General features: G+C 43.0%; 1 protein-coding gene across 1 annotated transcript in view; it reads left to right on the top strand.

Annotated features, from left to right (window-relative positions):
* The window catches only part of RNF144A (ring finger protein 144A), a 95,822-nt gene that overhangs the window by 53,755 nt on the left and 25,673 nt on the right, over positions 1 to 16,394 (top strand). The window contains exon 2 of the mRNA XM_090032551.1: positions 4,722 to 4,867. Within this exon, the coding sequence (XP_089888677.1) occupies positions 4,722 to 4,867 (146 nt within the window). The remainder of the gene's footprint in view (positions 1 to 4,721; positions 4,868 to 16,394) is intronic.

Below are 16,394 nucleotides of genomic sequence, written 5' to 3'. Positions count from 1 at the left end.
CAGGGCAGGCCCTATGAGGAGAGGCTACGGGACCTGAACCTGTTCAGCCTCCACAAGAGAAGGCTGAGGGGGGATCTTGTGGCCTGTTATAAACTAGTCAGGGGGGATCAGCGGGCATTGGGGGAGTCCCTGTTCCCCTGAGCACCGCCAGGAGTGACCAGGAATAACGGTCACAAGCTGGCAGAGGGTAGATTTAAGCTAGACATCAGGAGGCGCTACTTCACGGTCAGGGCGGCTAGGGTCTGGAACCAACTTCCAAGAGAAGTGGTGCAGGCTCCTACCCTGGGGGTGTTTAAGAGGAGGTCAGATGCACACCTTGCTGGGGTCGTTTGACCTCAGTATTCTTTCCGGCCATGGCAGGGGGTCGGACTAGATGATCTACTCAGGTCCCTTCCGACCCTAGAAACTATGAAACTAAACTATGAAACATTTTGGAACGCTGCAGAAGACAAAGAAGGACGCCAAGACTAAATCATATCCCATATCATATGACTGTTTGTAAAGTTACAAAAACTATGTGAAATACATTGAGAACTGATGACTTGTTAAACAAACCTAAGTTAAAAATGTCAGTAAAAAGGTAAAGGAAATAAGTATTTGTTTTGTATCCTCTCAGTCAAATGAACTGACTGTTTATCATGGTCTGCTCTTGGTTCTGTAGTCTTAAACTAGAAGGTTGGGTTTGTTGAAGGTGCTTTTAGGAAGCCTTTAGAAGCCACCACATTCTGCCATGTGAACTTTGTATTATATTCTGCTGGAGTTCCACATCCCCACTGAGTTTAAGAAGCCATCAATTAAATAGCAGTTGTACCAGGCAACCAATTTCTGCTGGTCCTTTGGGTGTTTGCATGAGACGGACTTCATTCTACAAGGAATAGGTGAGGGAAGAGTGTTTCCGAAGGAGGTGATGAGATAAAGGTTATTTTGTTCAGTTGTAAGTGTACAAGATAAGTTGTTAACAGCTGTGTGGGAAGACAAAAGGACTGCAGGCAAATGTGGGAGCATGGGATAGAAGATGAAGTTCTTCCAGGTGATGCTTGGTAACAAACTTTAATGTGCATAAGTTTTTTGTTTTGTTTTGGTTTTTTTGGGGGGTGGTTTGCATGGATTGTTCTACTGTTTTTTGGGATCTCAGTTTGAATTGCATGAGCGCCAGTTCTTCACCCAAGGCTGGCAGTCTCAAAACAGCCAGTAGTATTTTGCCTATGCTTTATAAAAGTTTCTGTCTACTTCATCTGCATCTCCCCCATGGTCAGCTATCTCCTACTTTATTCTCCCTGTTGTTACAGACAGCAAATCATAATGCACAATAGACTGAACACACTTGCTGAACTACATTAGTATGTGGTACTAATGCAAGCACAGAAGTGTCTGATGGGGGTTGATAATTAGAAGTGTCAGTACTTCATAGAACTGTATGTAGATGTAAATCATGTCAGGCACATCAGGGTTTACAGTGAGGAAAATGACTTTTGTTGTTTAAGTCCTGAAATATAAACAATGGAAATGAACAGTAACAAAGCAACCTACAGTGCTTCAAAATTTAGGCTGGGTGCAGGTGAAAATTTCAGGATACTAGAGGAAAATGTGCCAAGATTGTACAATACATCTCAGGGGTTGTAACTCTGAACCTTTATGTTGTGCAGTCTTGCAGGACTGCTTCCTTTAATCAGGACATTAATCTATTTATTTTGAAGCAGTACTCAGTTGAGTTGTGTGAATTTTCAGTTAGTGAACTAGAACATCTCTGAAATGAGATTTGTTAAATCTTTCTTCCTCTGTATGATTATATTAGTTTTCATTTTGAAATTAATATGATGGGATGCTGCTTTTTTGTCTGGATATCTGTTTTAAAGGACATTTTCCAATAATTTGATTGTTAAGTTTCTTTAAGAGGCCTAAGATAAAAAGTTCAGAGGGGGGAAGGAGGGATCCCCAGGTAGAGTCTAAGTATTGAGTCATCAAATTTGCTCTTGTACTTTAGTTGTGAACTCATTTTATTGAACTCTGTGGCTGCATCCCAATGAGCATGGACTTGCGGTCTGTGGTGCCATAGGCCCCTCTGCAGCACCGCACATGCAGGCATTCCCCAGGTTGCTACCTTGCAAAAAACCCAAACAAACAAACAAAACCCCCACTTTTTCTGATTCTGGGATCTCCTGGGGTCAAAAACCCCAAAATCATGCCAAAAATGGGATGGTGGCAGCATGCACTGCCCAAAACAGGAGTATGGCCAGCTGGAGGCAGAGTTCAGCTGCCAGCCATGCTCCCAGCTTCAGGAGCCACAGCTGCAGCTCCCCAAGGCCCCCAGGACCCCAGGTAAGGCGGCTGGGGGCAGCACAGCTGCTGGTCCCAGACTCCTCTAGCCCACCCGGGGTAACCTGCTGCATGCCAGAGCACACATGGCACAGGCATTCCTTGGGGACAAGTAGCAGTGTACAAGGTATGCCACTTTTATTTGTCCCCAGGGAAACAAATGTCCACGCTCATCTGGATGTGGCCCATAGGTCCATTGTATGTGCCAAAAAACTGTTTTCTACCTGAATTTATCTCTAAGTCTTTGCATCATACTTTGTGGGAAGCTATAATCTTGATTTTATTCTTTTTTCCCAGCTTCTGAGACTTGTTGCAACTCCACAGAATGCACACGCATCATGAAGGAAATTCTATCTTTGTACTTCCTGGCAGAAAAGAGCCATTGGAGATGGCCATTTTGGGGATGACTGTGTGGCTAGGGATTAAAATTACACATAAACCAGTATAAGTGATTGGAAACCAATTCAGATCTGTAACACAACAGAAGTTCAGTACACAAAGTGGCCAAAAGGGATTTAAGATAAATATGGATGTAGTATCAGACTTAAACCAATATAATCTAACCTGGTTATTGAAATTGTGTCCCAGATCCTCTCCAAATTCAAGTTAACTCACAGTTCCCAGTGTCCCATGATGCTTTGTATCTCCCCTCAAACTGCCCTGCCTCGCCCTGCACCCCCCCCCCCCCGGAGGGTGGGCTAACCTTGGCCAAAGTGTCTGGTCTAGATGAGTAGGGAGGTGTGCTTTAGTAACCCCCCCCAGCTTCTGGCCTGGGCCACTGCAGACACGTGGCTGCATTTTTTGGAATCAGAAGTGAAAGTTTGTTCTCACTTATCAGTTCAGTCTACACCACTTAGACTAATCTGCAAAAATTGAATCAGTTCAGCCTCAGGTTTTTTGACTGTGTGTACTCAGCCTGCATCTCCTAGGGTGGAAGCAAGGGACTGAAAACAATGCATGACTTGGAAAGAATTAACGTAGACCCTGAAAACAATTTTCTGATGCAGATCTTTCCCTTAACATTCCACTTTTTTTATGGATGTCCTATATTTTGAAAGGTATTAATGGCATAAAGTATAAACAAGCCTTCAAGTCTTTGAACTCAGACAGTTAGGTTTTCTGCCATGGAATTGTATAGATCAACAAACACTGGAGGTGTTTGATTCATTTCCTTTTTGTGGTAAAGTCTGGATTTTTTGCTTTTCTTTACTTTTTCCTGGATAGTGATGGGCACTTGTATGAGAAATCCAGATCCTTCTCTTAGGGTTTTTTTTACAGGATTCTGTCTTGTTATTCCCTCTTGTTCAACATGTATAGAGAAGACTAATGAGGAAGTCTGGTTGTCAGACGTCCAGGATCCCAGTGATACCATGCTTTGCTTTCTCATCTCATTAAATCTTGATGGCACAGCATGGCACTAATGAATGTTGGGGCAAAGCTGAAGAATATCACATTTTAGTTATGTTCTTTTCAGTATTCATCACATTATAAAATTAAATGTGATGTGATCAGCCTGTGTCTGCTTGTAGGAACAACAATGTAAGTAAATATTGGTTAACACCATGCAGCGCATGTTTAGGAAAGAGCACATTGAATATTGAGCACTTCAGGATGGGCAACTTGTAATCTGGCAGGTGACAAAACCCACAGTTGACTTCAGTGAGCTTTGGATTGGGTTGGATGTGTTTCAGGTTTAAAAAAAAAATTGGATGTGGCACTTAGGAGGAACAAAGGATATAATGTGGATATAAGGAAGGTGGTTATTAGTGTGTAAGATGGACAAGTGTGTAGAATTATGAGCAAGCAGGGGTAAAGAAGCTTTATTTTATAACTTTAGGCCAGAGCCGTCGACATGCCTTTGGGCCATCATGGCATGAGCCCACAAGACCCCTGCTGTATCACGCCACACAGCCGCTGTGCCTGGCTCAGTTCCCTGAGCATGGGCTCCCCCAGCATCATGAGCTCTGGCACTGTCTTGCCCCAATCCCTGGAGTAGTGTGATTCCTCACACTAGAAGGAACCAAGAGACCCCTGTTGCTGCTGGAACCAGAGCAATCGGGAAGTGACGACTGAATGGGAGACTGAGGGCCACAAATTTAATCCCTGCTTTAGACAAAAATCTGTAATTTATGGGAGGTTTTCTTGCCAGTCATTTTATCATTTTGCTTGTATATTACACCCCTTTTTTCCACTCTCTGTATATCGGGTGTTTCATCAGGTAGGGGCTACCTAACATATTGTAGATGCATCTAAATGGTAATAATGATGTACTATATTTCTTTCCTAAGAGCTGGTAGACAGCATTGGCAATTGAAAACAAAAACTGCAGTGCACAGAAGTACAAAGCTTTACAGCAAATGGAAAGAGATGAAGTGTTTTAATTTTGCACTTTTTATTTGTTTCAGACTGCGCTGCAATGACTACAGCAAGATATAGGCCTACCTGGGACTTGGTACTTGACCCTTTGGTGTCCTGTAAACTCTGTCTTGGCGAGTATCCTGTGGAACAGATGACGACAATAGCGCAATGCCAGTGCATCTTCTGTACTCTGGTTAGTTTGCTTCTTACTAGACACATTTTCTCAAAATCAGAAGCAGGCTTTTCTACAGCCCTTCTGCAGAGAAGAATTCACTTGAAAGATGCCTGAGTACTGAAACTGTAGTATTGCTGCCGCATCCTTATGTTCTGAGTGGGTATATGGGGGTACCGTGCAACTGCAAATCTTACTAGAGTTAGACCTTGTATAGTGAGTGGGAGTAAGCTAGAGATTTGCCAGTGTGTGTAGGAGGAAATAGGGAGGGGTAGTCACACGCAGCCGAAGTCACCAATCCTTATGAGGCTGAACCTGTCAGGATTATGCCCCATATTAAAGTGAGGAATCCTCTCCCTGAAAAGGCTGCAGAGCTACCTATGCCCAGTGTATGAATTGGGGGTGGAGAATTCTGTGCTCTTCCTACCTGTTTGTTCATGGTGTGAGAAGGAGAGGGTGTGTGACTAACTCTTTTATATACAAGATGATTAAATCGAAAAGTAACAGGTTTTGTGCAAAATATGGTTTCCTTAATTTGCCAGTGCTGCTGTTAGAGCCTTTGAACTGAACAATATCCCTTGTCCATTTAAACTCAGATTCTAGTTATGTATTTGCCCACAAGAATGAGGGTCTAAAGAAACTACTTAAGCAACAGTTTGTGGGCATCTGCTTCTTTGACCAATTTATTCTTTATTTACAGATCTTTTTTATAGTCTTCATGCCACCACTTTGCAGTCCTCTGGAGTAGATACCATGCACTCTATTGTGAATGACAAAGCACCTCACACATTAAATGTTAATTTCAACAAATAATTAACAGCCAAAACTTTCTAGCAAATCTTCATCAATCCTACCATATTGCCAAAATATGTGCTTTGGGTAACGGGGAAATCATAAAGTGTGGATACTGTAGGGTTTAAATGCATTACTTAGCAGGGGTCATCTTCAAGTGCTATACAGAAATCTACATGTTTAATTTTCTTAGTCACTGTGGTGCAGGTCAGGAGCTATTCCTGTTTTGTACTAGAGAGGTTATGTAATTCAGGCCTGTGATGAGATATAATGGAACTACTGTCCGAGCCCCCAAGGTCTAGAATAGCCTGTCGCCGGAGGTGGTTCAAGCAACTACTTTGAATGCCTTCAAGAGAAATGTGGATGTTTATCTTTCTGGGATGCTATGACCCCAGCTAACTTCCTGCCTCTGGGGCAGGGGGCTAGACTTGATGATCATCTGAGGTCCCTTCCAGCCCTAATGTCTATAAAATCTGTGAAACTAGATCTCATCAACTTTGTCTTCCAATGCCCAGTCCAGACTGTATCAACACAGGAGATTTTTGTATTCCATTTTCCAGCAGTTGGTCATTTTTACCTGCACTAGCTATAATGTAAGCACTGGTAGGCACCAACGTATTTTCAGCATTGGGCATGTCTACATGTTCATTAATGCACAGTAGTTACTGCACATTTAGTTTAGTATTTGCTTGATGAAGTACTAACTAAATGCACTGTAACTATAGTTACTGTGCAGTAGTGATGATGCACAGTTTTGTTGGGGGGTGGGGGTTGTGACACTTACTACGAAGCAGCATATTAGCACGGTTTTTGCCCAGCATACTACTGCACAGTGTTGTTAGGCTATTGCCCAGTAAGCATCTCATGCAGGTGTGCCCACTGTGTCCTAAAGCTTGCTCCTGGAATTCTAACATCAGTTAATATTCATACCCTGCCATGCAATTTAATTTGAAAGTCTTCCTTGTCTTCTGCTTTTTCACAATGTTAGGAGTAAGGCTTCAGAAGAAGAGCTCATTGCAATGTTCATATGTTTTGAAATGTTAATTAGAAGTAAAATATTTTCTGCTTTTCGTGGTATTACAGTATTTTGGTATTTGTTTTGGAAATACTTCGTAAGTTAATAAGCTACGTGAGTGTTGTTAACAACAAACAGTGTCTGGGGAAGAGAAAAACAATGTGTGGATGTTTGTTTTAATAACATTTCAAACAAGGAAATAAGCACATCATATAAACAGCTGCAGTGAGTGTTGACATCTGGAAGTAACATACTAATGAGTCTGTTTGAAGTCAACATTATAGGATTCAGGTCTAAGAAAGAGACAGGGCAGGCAGCAGCAGTGCTGGGAAAGGAGGTTATGGGGGGCTACAGCAAAATTTGGAGTGGCTGCAACCCCTGCCCCCCCCCATGCAGGGAAGAACCCTGTGTAGCCTTGGCCCCAGCCCACAGCTATGGGCACCCTGCCCATGTCCCATGAAGATCCAGGGGCACACGCCCCCCCCTTCCTCCCTCCTGTGCCCTCCTAGGGCATGCTCAGTAGCGGGAGCCACTCCCCCCACAGCTCTGTCTCGTGCCCCAGCCCCATTCCTCCCTCACTGTGAGGGGTCTTGATCTGCACCCACCCCCCTTTCCACTCCCCACCCCCCCTTCCACCACAACAGACTTACCAGCTGCATGCAGCTGTATTGGAAATCAGAGTGGTATTGGCTGATATGCCTCCTTAAAAATTGGCTTTCAGTATCAGCCCCCAAAATCTCTGCTGGTGCACCCCTACTTTTATTAGATCAATTAGATAGCTGCAAAAATATTTCTTTATTTGCAAGCTTTTGGGTCCAAACACCTTTTATCAGGCTGAGGAGAATTACAAGATTTTAAAAGTTTTTCCCCCAAGTAGATTAGTAATTATACCCATTGGGCTTCCATCATCTGGTCACATGCCGCATGGCTTTGGATGTATAAGACTGTCTATTGATCCATCCCTGTGGTCTTGCTGAACAGATGTCCTGCCCCAGGGTAGTGTCTTCCCCAATCTCTCCTGCCACGACTTCGGGTATTCCTTCAGTGGTGGGGTCCGACTACTGGGGTTCTCAAGCGTCTTGGACCTCTGGATGGCAGTCTTCCACGAGGCTCTAACCTCCCCTATACTTCGCCCTAATACCCAGCCTCAACGAGTTGCTGATGTCTTTTGGCCCGACCTCTGACTGTTGGTGTCTTGTGCTCTCCCATTGGATACATACTAGGACCAACTTAACCCAAAATCTATACTGTACCCTTTGGGTCTTGTGACTGTCTAGCTTCCCTTAAGACTGCACCCTTCTTTTAACTGAGCCAGCGCTAGGGCTCTATGTGCTGGGTCTCACAACACCTCCAGAAGTGGGAAACAGAAAGAAACAACAAAAAGGAACAATATCAATACTAGGGAGGCTCCTGGCTACATAAGGTGGGCCAGCCTGGCCCCTTAGTTCCTGACCTCCCAACCCACTCTATACCAGTAGTTCCATGTCCCTAGAGTTTCCAACTGGTCCTGCCCTGAGTACACCTTAGCCTAACGGCTACCATGTTCTCCCCTCCATTCTTCAGACCGCCTGCGTGTTCACTGGCGGTGGTGCCTCTAGTCACGCCTCCTCTACATCCCCCCACTGGGCAGCTGTATGCAGCTGGAGCCTGTCTTCTGCAGCCCCTCCTGCTGCTTAGGCTCTTCATTCCCCACCTGGGGTCGCTCCTGGAGCCTTTCTGAATCCGTACCGGTCCCACCTGGCTTGACATCTTGGGCTCTGCCAATCTCCCCTGTTCCTCGGGGGTTATCTTTGTCATCCACCTCCTCCTCCTGCTCTCTTTGATCTTCTCCCTTGAGTCCTCTGTCTGGGTGAGGTGCATTGTCCTCCTCTCTCTCTGTGCTGTCGCTAGCGTCTTCCCCGCCATGGACTTCAAAGCAGCCTTCTGCCCCATAGGAGGCAGTCCTGTCTCCTCTTACCCCCAGTAGGGGTTCTGGGAACACCTTCCCTGCTGGCGACCTTCTGGGTCTTCCCCCAGCTCCCTTGCCCACAGCATCTTTTATCTCTCCCCTCCAGCTCCTCCTGCTCCTCTCCTCAGCTGGCTGCATTTTTAAAAAAATGTGGCTAACAACCTGCGCGGTTCCCACCGCCATTTCCGGTTTTCCCGCGGCTCCGGCTACAAGTAAGAGATTTTTCATCTTTTTTTCTCTTTCCTTGCCTTCCCCGGTGCGTTCCGGTCCCCAGGGACCCCCTCGGCCCCTCGGGGTCTGTCCCTTGCTTCCTCCCTGTGACAGTAATATAAACTGCATTGCTAACCAAGAAAGAAGAAATTTTCTGCCCAACGTGCATATCACAGAGCAACTCTCTCACAGAAGGACTCTGAAGAACCCGGAGGAAAAAAACTTCTACTTTTTTCCTCCCCTGTGCAAAATTAAGTTTATTTTCTACCGGGGAGAACTTTTACAATCTTTGAATTCTCCTGAGCCTGTTGAAGGGTGTGTTGGACCCAAAAGCTTGCAAAGAAAGAATTTTTTTGCTATGATTTAGTTGTTACTATCTAATAAAAGGTATCACCTCAAACCCAAGAGCTTTGTTTGTTGCTATAGGATTTTAATTTGGGGTGGGGGTAGTGTGTGAGAGAAAGAGAGAGAGAGCACATTCATACAAGCAGACTGGAACAGACAGTGTGTCCATCCAATTAAAAAAAAAACAAGAATTGCTTCATTGTCTGTTTATGTAGGGAGGGTTTGATTAAGCATGCAAAAGTGTATTTTAAATTGGCTTAATTGAAAATCACTCTTTGTTGCCCCTAAGATAGATATGCAAGATCCAGTTGTGAATTTTTTAAAAGTTATACACCCTAAATCAGAAAAAGGATTTTCTTTAATGTAATTGGTGATAGCATCCTCACAAACACTCTCTGAAATAGGAAAATACTATTACTCTTGTTTTTAGTAATTGGGTTAGAACTGAGGCACAGCCAAATCCAATTTATGTATCCTAAACACAGACTGAATTGTTTGCCAGATCTAGAAATTCAGCCTTGTACACACATCTTTATTCTGTTGGCTTTATAGTTTGACAAATGATGTTGAAGGCTACAGTGGGTCAAATCCAAAGTCTGTTGTAATCAGTGGAGCTATTCCTATAAACTTCAGGATTTGGATAAAGCTTTAAATACCCTATGAATCAGCTGATCCATTGGAACTCTGCTAGCATCAGTGAAATTGCACCAGAGAAATGTTTGACTGTGTGTGGGTTTGCTTTTACTTTTTTTTTTTCTGTTTGTATTTATTTTTGTATTTTTCTTAGTATTTCATGCAGTGGTTTGCTAAAAATGTGTTTGGGGGGAGGGGAGGAGAGGAGCTCCATCTTTTTGTTCAAGTAGTATGAAGTAAACTTGATGAAACGATCAGTGCCAAAACATTTTATTTTTTCATATTGGATGAAATTGTGAAATGCTACCTTTTTAACAGTTTTGTTCTGTTAGACCTGGGACCACTTTCTAATCTACAGACAAAGAGCAAATCTGTTTTACTTAGAAATAAATCTTTCAGTGAAGCACTGTTGGTCTGTAAGCAGAATTTAGATCGATGTGCAGATTTGCACCAACAGAAATATAGGACTGAGAAATCTTCACCCCCTCTGTGACCCCACAGGTTCAGTTGTTAAGATCTTGAATGGGATAATCTCCTCCAGACTCTTACACAATAGCACAACATTGCTATTCAGAAAGATAAAATGGGGGCACTGTTTTCTTTTGATTACAGGCAGAGTTGCCAGTGAATTGAGTGGTACAGATTTGCCACTACTCTGTAGATTTGCCACTACTCTGCTGATAAGGCATAAAGACATTTACAATTTCCCAACATAATTTTTGGCTATTATTACAATACTCCATTATGGGATTTATCAGTATGAGTGTTAATACACATACAATACTGGGAGCTCCCTTTAAGTCCCTGGGGAATGCTTCTATTGCTGTGTAGTGATCTGAGCCACAGACACATATCCAGTGAGCCGGAAAGGGGGGAAGAATATATGCTGTTAATTAATCTTTTGAATGTTGGTCCATGGGAAAGCTATCCATTCAGTCTTCCTAGAAGCTAAACCAGATCTCAGATGTTACCATTTTAAAATGTAAAAATGCATAATGTTATGTGCAGATTTTGGACCAGTCAAATGTTAGATTTAAAAAAAAAACACTGTAATGCCATTTTTAGTGAGATACTTTCCTAGTAAAAATTACTGGTAGCAATAATTTATAGGGTAGCAAGTCTTCACTACAGTGTACTCTCCTAATTTAGTTGGGGAAACAATTAAGTCATCCACAGATGGAAAGCCTAGAGGATATTCTTAAGAAATATCATAAAGTTCATTTGTAAACTTTTTGTATGTGTGTGCGCACATAACAGATCAAGGGCATTGATTTTTTTTTTTTTTTTGTCTTGAGATTCAGATGTAAGAAACCAACAGGGCCAGAACCCTTGCGTTAATAACTTAGTTCCTTCTCCAGGGTTGCCTTCCTGTTCCATAAAAAGCGTCATCTAGAATGGGTTGGACAGAAAATTCTGAACCTCTAGACTCCAGTTGGCTTCACCAGGGCAGTATTTCACTCATAGCATAGCCAATTGTAATTCTGAGGACAGGGGTCAAACATACAGCCCACAGGCCAGATCCAACTTATGGAGCCTCTCCATCTGTCCCCTGTTGCTGCCTCTGGGTCTAAGGAGACCCACACAGGGCATGGCATGTCAAACCAGCCCTGCAAGCAGGACCTGAGATGCAAACAGCGTGCAGTGCCTGTTCCAGAGACTCCAGGAGTGCGCCATGTTCAGGCACATGCTCCAGCCAGTCGGGGACCTATCTCGCATATGGCATCTGCAAACACCATGTGCAGGGTGGGTCCCAGAGTGGCTGGAGCAGGTGCTATGTACAGCACAGTTTCCAGAGCAGGTGCCTTGGGCAGTGTGGCTGGGGTGGGCACCACATGCAGCATGGCACCTGTGAGCAGCCAGTCCAGATCCATGCTGGTTGGGCATGTGGCACCCGTTGCAGCTGCTCTGGCATCTGCACAACGTACAGGTTGTGTCTGTTGAGAGGTGCGAGAGGGAAGGGCAGGAGTCCGTGGCTTTGATCCAGCCTGTAGACCATCCTTGTGCCACTCGTCCGATCCAGGGGGCGGGGATGGATTTTGACACCCCTGTTTTAAGATGTCTGTAATTAATCATGTTGAGGCCCCTTTACTGTTACTTAGCCAGTTAATACAAGCTAAGATGCATTCCCTTGTCTCTGGTAGGGGTTTAGAAAGTAACCTGTTCCACTATTCAAAACATATCCTCAGGCTAAGATCCTATCGAATGTTTATTTACATTTTCCTCATCTATTCAGATTTTTATAGTGTGCCTGTCTGAGTACCTTGTAGAAGTGCATATTGTGACTTGATTAACATTTTGAGATTAGTGGGTCAGTCTTCTTTCCTTTTCTCGTGGTGAAAAATATTTGAACATTTTAAATATGTTATCTATACAGTGTTTTTTTTGTTTTTTGTTTTTTATACTTATACTAGTAAAAGTAAGGTCAAGGAAGTGGAGGGTTTGAGGTGGTCCATTTGTACATCAGGTGCTTTTCTTCCACGGTCCTTGACAAGTCCCTGGAGTTTCTTGCACAGATGAGTTTCACTTTTGTGATGGGTACCTCCATTGGCCAACCTCCTTGCCAACTGTAGCCCTCATTCCTGTAGCTTTGGGTGACCTTTTTAGGAATCTTAGACTCCGTGCACGCATGTGTGCCCGCTGACTAGTGAGAGAGATGCTTAGCAGCTGTAAAGCAGCATAAGACTGTTGGAATCTGGAGCTGTGTCGGTTTTACACCTGTTAAGGAGCTGGCTTAAAACACAAACCAGACCTCACGAAAAACGCATGCTTACAGGTCCCGCTTCCTCCCCTCAGTGAGTCCTTGGTCCTGTTTGTGCCTTCTGTCTTTCAGAAGCTTAGCTGTATTTGCTGCCCTACTATCACCAGCTCCTTTTCACCAGGACTGCTGTGAGCCTCACTCTTGTAGCTAAGGAACTACCACCCCCCTGATTCATGTTGATCTTTTGTCTATTTTTGGTCCCTTTTTTTGAGGTTGATGCAGCTTAAAAATAATGGTGTTAATAGTGAAGTGTCCCCTTCCTTTCAACTCTTAGCTCTTAGCAACTGATCCCAGACAGTGGCTGCTACTTCTCTGCCATTATGATTGGCTTGGATTACTCAGAACTACCAAGGTGTCTGCATTGGGAGACGGACAAAAGAGAGATTTAATTATCTTGCTCACCCACGTTTCAAAGCTTCAGCTTTTGCTGCTGCTGCTTCTACAGAAAGGGCGACTGAACAATGAACAGTGAAGATGTAACTGCGCAAGCTTGGTTTCCTTCCCAATTAGTTGCTAGTTTATCTGTGGTTGCCAGGGGAAACCTGTGGTAGCAGATGTTTCTACACTGAGCCAGCACTGCTGTAAGGCTGGGTTGCCCACCCCCCCTTCTGAGAGGAGCCACCCTGCTTATTTTGAAGGAGCAGGGAGCAAGCTCTTCTGGTTTGTACAAGAATTATGAGCATTTTGGCACATGCCTGATTTCCCATTTCCACTAGCTTTTGACAATATACTAGAAGTCGCCCTTCATGTTCAATGGGCCCTTTTTAGCAAATCTTCTGTTTCAGCTTGACATAGTGAGATGTCACCATGAGGACAAGAGTTAGGGGCCCTTGCACTAAACATACATAACCTTTCTCTTGCAAAGAGTTGAGGATAAAACACACTTGTAGAAATGGGGCATGTTTTTAGTGCAGGATGCAGTCATGTCCTGATCTTCGCCTGTGGTGCCTAGGTGCTACCACAAGAAATTCAAAATAATCATAGCAAAGTACCTGCTTCTAGATCTTGGAATCTGCCTCTGAAACTCCAGAGCCAGCTTTGTCATTAATTTGCTGTTCAGTACTTTTACCTTTGCCTGACTCTTGACATAGCAAAGCACGTCAATATTGGTCGTTGTCATCACATGACTGTTGTGAAAATCAGATGGTTGCTTCTGTTAGGCTTTGAATGTGACAAGTGAAGTCGGGTTGTTTGCTCCTAGTGTTTACTTCTTGCACAATACAAGTATTAATCCAACTTTTAAAAAAAGAAATGTTCCAAAAACAACAGACGTGTTAAACTTCTTTTGTTTGCTTCCTGAGTATTTTAGAGTTCCTTCCTGTAGTATGTGCTGGTTTTAAAAACAAACTAAATTGACTGTTCATATTCCTGGCAAACTCCAATCAGGATTAAATATAGTTTACTTGCATGTCTAATCAAGAATACATTTTTTTTTTTTTTTTAAATCTGGATTCTTTTTATGGGAAGCTGAGGTCATGATTTACAGTAGAGTGGGACTCTTAATAGGGAAGGGAGCTTTCACACAGCAGCTACACTGTAACAGCAGCGTCCAGAAAAAGATCATTCAGAAGCTGCACTTTGTATCACTACTTTTAGTCTAATTATAACATAATGTGACCTAAAAACATAACAATAGCTTGGCATTGTATAATTTTTAATTTCTTGGAAATGGAGAGTTCAAGATGTTGATTGAGTGTGGCTAGATAGAAGCACAATCTGCACTTCAGCAGGAAAAAAAAAAAAAGCAATAAACACCAAGCAGGCATCTCATAGAGAAGTAATGCTGGAAGGGACCTCATCTAGTCCAACCAGGGATCACACCTGTGATCTCAGTGTTATTAGGACCACACTTACCAGCTGAGCTGAACAGGTCAATAAAGATCAATCCTTGAAACATTAAGTATATCTTCATTCAGGTTGGGACTTCCAAGAGCAAAGGACAGTATGTCTTTGTTTCCATTCCTGTATTGATTTGAGCCATTTTAACCAGAAACAAGCTCTTGTTTTCATGTTCAGTTAATTCTAATTGCTTGGCTTTAAAGTGGCACCCAAATGCTTTCTATAGCAATCAATCAGAATATTTTGGCTTCAAATTTTATTACGTGTCTAATTCTATAGAAGTTAATATGGCTTCTCTTGACATCTTGCTTTTTGAACTCCTACATCCACATCCCTGAGCTTGGGACAAGGAAAACTACACACAACAGGCATTCTTGCTTCTGGGGCCAAATCTGGGCAACCCTTCCTCTACTCGAAAAAGGGTCTCTTAATGCAATAGAATGGCTGTTACCTGGGTACCCTTGATTGCACCAAGGCAGCATCTTTATCCCCAGTACTGCATATACCACATGTACTCCTGCTGCATAAGGCTCGAGCAGAGCAGCTATGTAACCTGTATGTGCTATCATCGTTTGGATATGCAGGCTAAAAGCCCCTGTAATTGGGAATAACTAGGAGCAAAATCAGCATACTTGCCTTATACTAAGGGTTTTAATTAGTGAAATAGTTCCCCATCACAGAATGATGGGAGGAGAAGTCTTCCAGAGCACTAAGTTGTTGCTAAGGCTCCAGATAAATCTCAGTAGCTAAAGCTGCCCAGTGGATGCTTTCTAAGAATTATAGTCATACTTCCTTCTCTACTTACACTCTCATCCACAGGCAAATGCCATCTACTTTTGAAATTACATTGCTCCATTCATATGTGGCATCTTTCTCAGTGGGGCCCTCCCTTTGGGCCAGCTTTTCTAGGCCCTTGCAACCCTAGCTTTTGACAGCTGAAATCAGTAGAACTCAGGATTGAATCTAAACTGTTGTGTGCAATAATGGCTGGAGGTCTGGTTGGACAAGACCTTTCTTCTTAAAAAAAGTTGTGTGAGTAGGCATGCAGGTATTAATTTTTGGCTGATTTTCATGGGCTGAGTACTCTATGCTTTTAGGAGATCTGGGTCTTCTGAGATTGAGACCAAATACCCCAGACTGGAGATATTTCAAATCTTTTGTCACTTCTGAAATTGTTGATCTCATGCTTCATCTTATGCGATAATACCATTCTCCCTGATCCTTGCATATACCCCGCCTGAGAAAATACTTGCTGGAAATTTTCGAGAGACCTGGATTTGGCCTATGATGTTTTCTTTCTACAGCACATTACTAACAGTTGTATGTTAGAAGATATTGGAATGGGTTGACGTAATAGTGCATGTGATTCTTTATTTGTCTTGACAACCAAGTGGCTGTTTTAAACAGTACTTGCTAAGAACAGTTTGGTGCTCTTTCTAGCGAATATTTATAAGAGCAAAGTTTGTGTGCCAAGTTCTTTATAAAAAGAAATAGTTGTTTATACCAACCAAACAGTTGGACCAATAAAAGATATCACCCACAAGAATTCTTAAATAATTATGGCTGTTGCTAGGTGGCTCATTAGTGGCAGAAATGAAGTTTCCTTTGAAAATAGTCCTTTTTTCAAAGAAGAGGCCTGTAAAAATATATTAGAGCTTTTTAAAGTCAATCACACTCTTTCTCTGATTCCTGAACAGAAGATACATGGGCAGCATTACAATTACAGTTTTATGCAAAAGGGCCATATAGTGCTAGTGGATTTGAAAGAAGCTTAAATTCAAATAAGCCTACCGTTCTGTATTCATGCTTTGGAAATGAATTGCATACCCCTGGAGCTGAACAAGCAAAGTTTTGGGGCATAGGGTAGAATCCCCTGCAGCCTCCAGTGGTTAGAGCAGTCACCTCAGGTGTCAAAAACCTTTCATGTCCGTCTCTGCTTTTCCATTCTCCACATCCCACTTGATAGATATTCTGGCATGGGTCTCTCTCCATGGGAGCCTCTGTTCTT

This window comes from Crocodylus siamensis, chromosome 1, assembly GCF_052110815.1.
Source record: "Crocodylus siamensis isolate JL-2025a chromosome 1, ASM5211081v1, whole genome shotgun sequence".
Lineage (NCBI taxonomy): Eukaryota > Metazoa > Chordata > Crocodylia > Crocodylidae > Crocodylus > Crocodylus siamensis.
The sequence above is the reverse complement of the archived record's forward strand: the minus strand, read 5'-3'. Positions and strand labels throughout refer to the sequence as shown.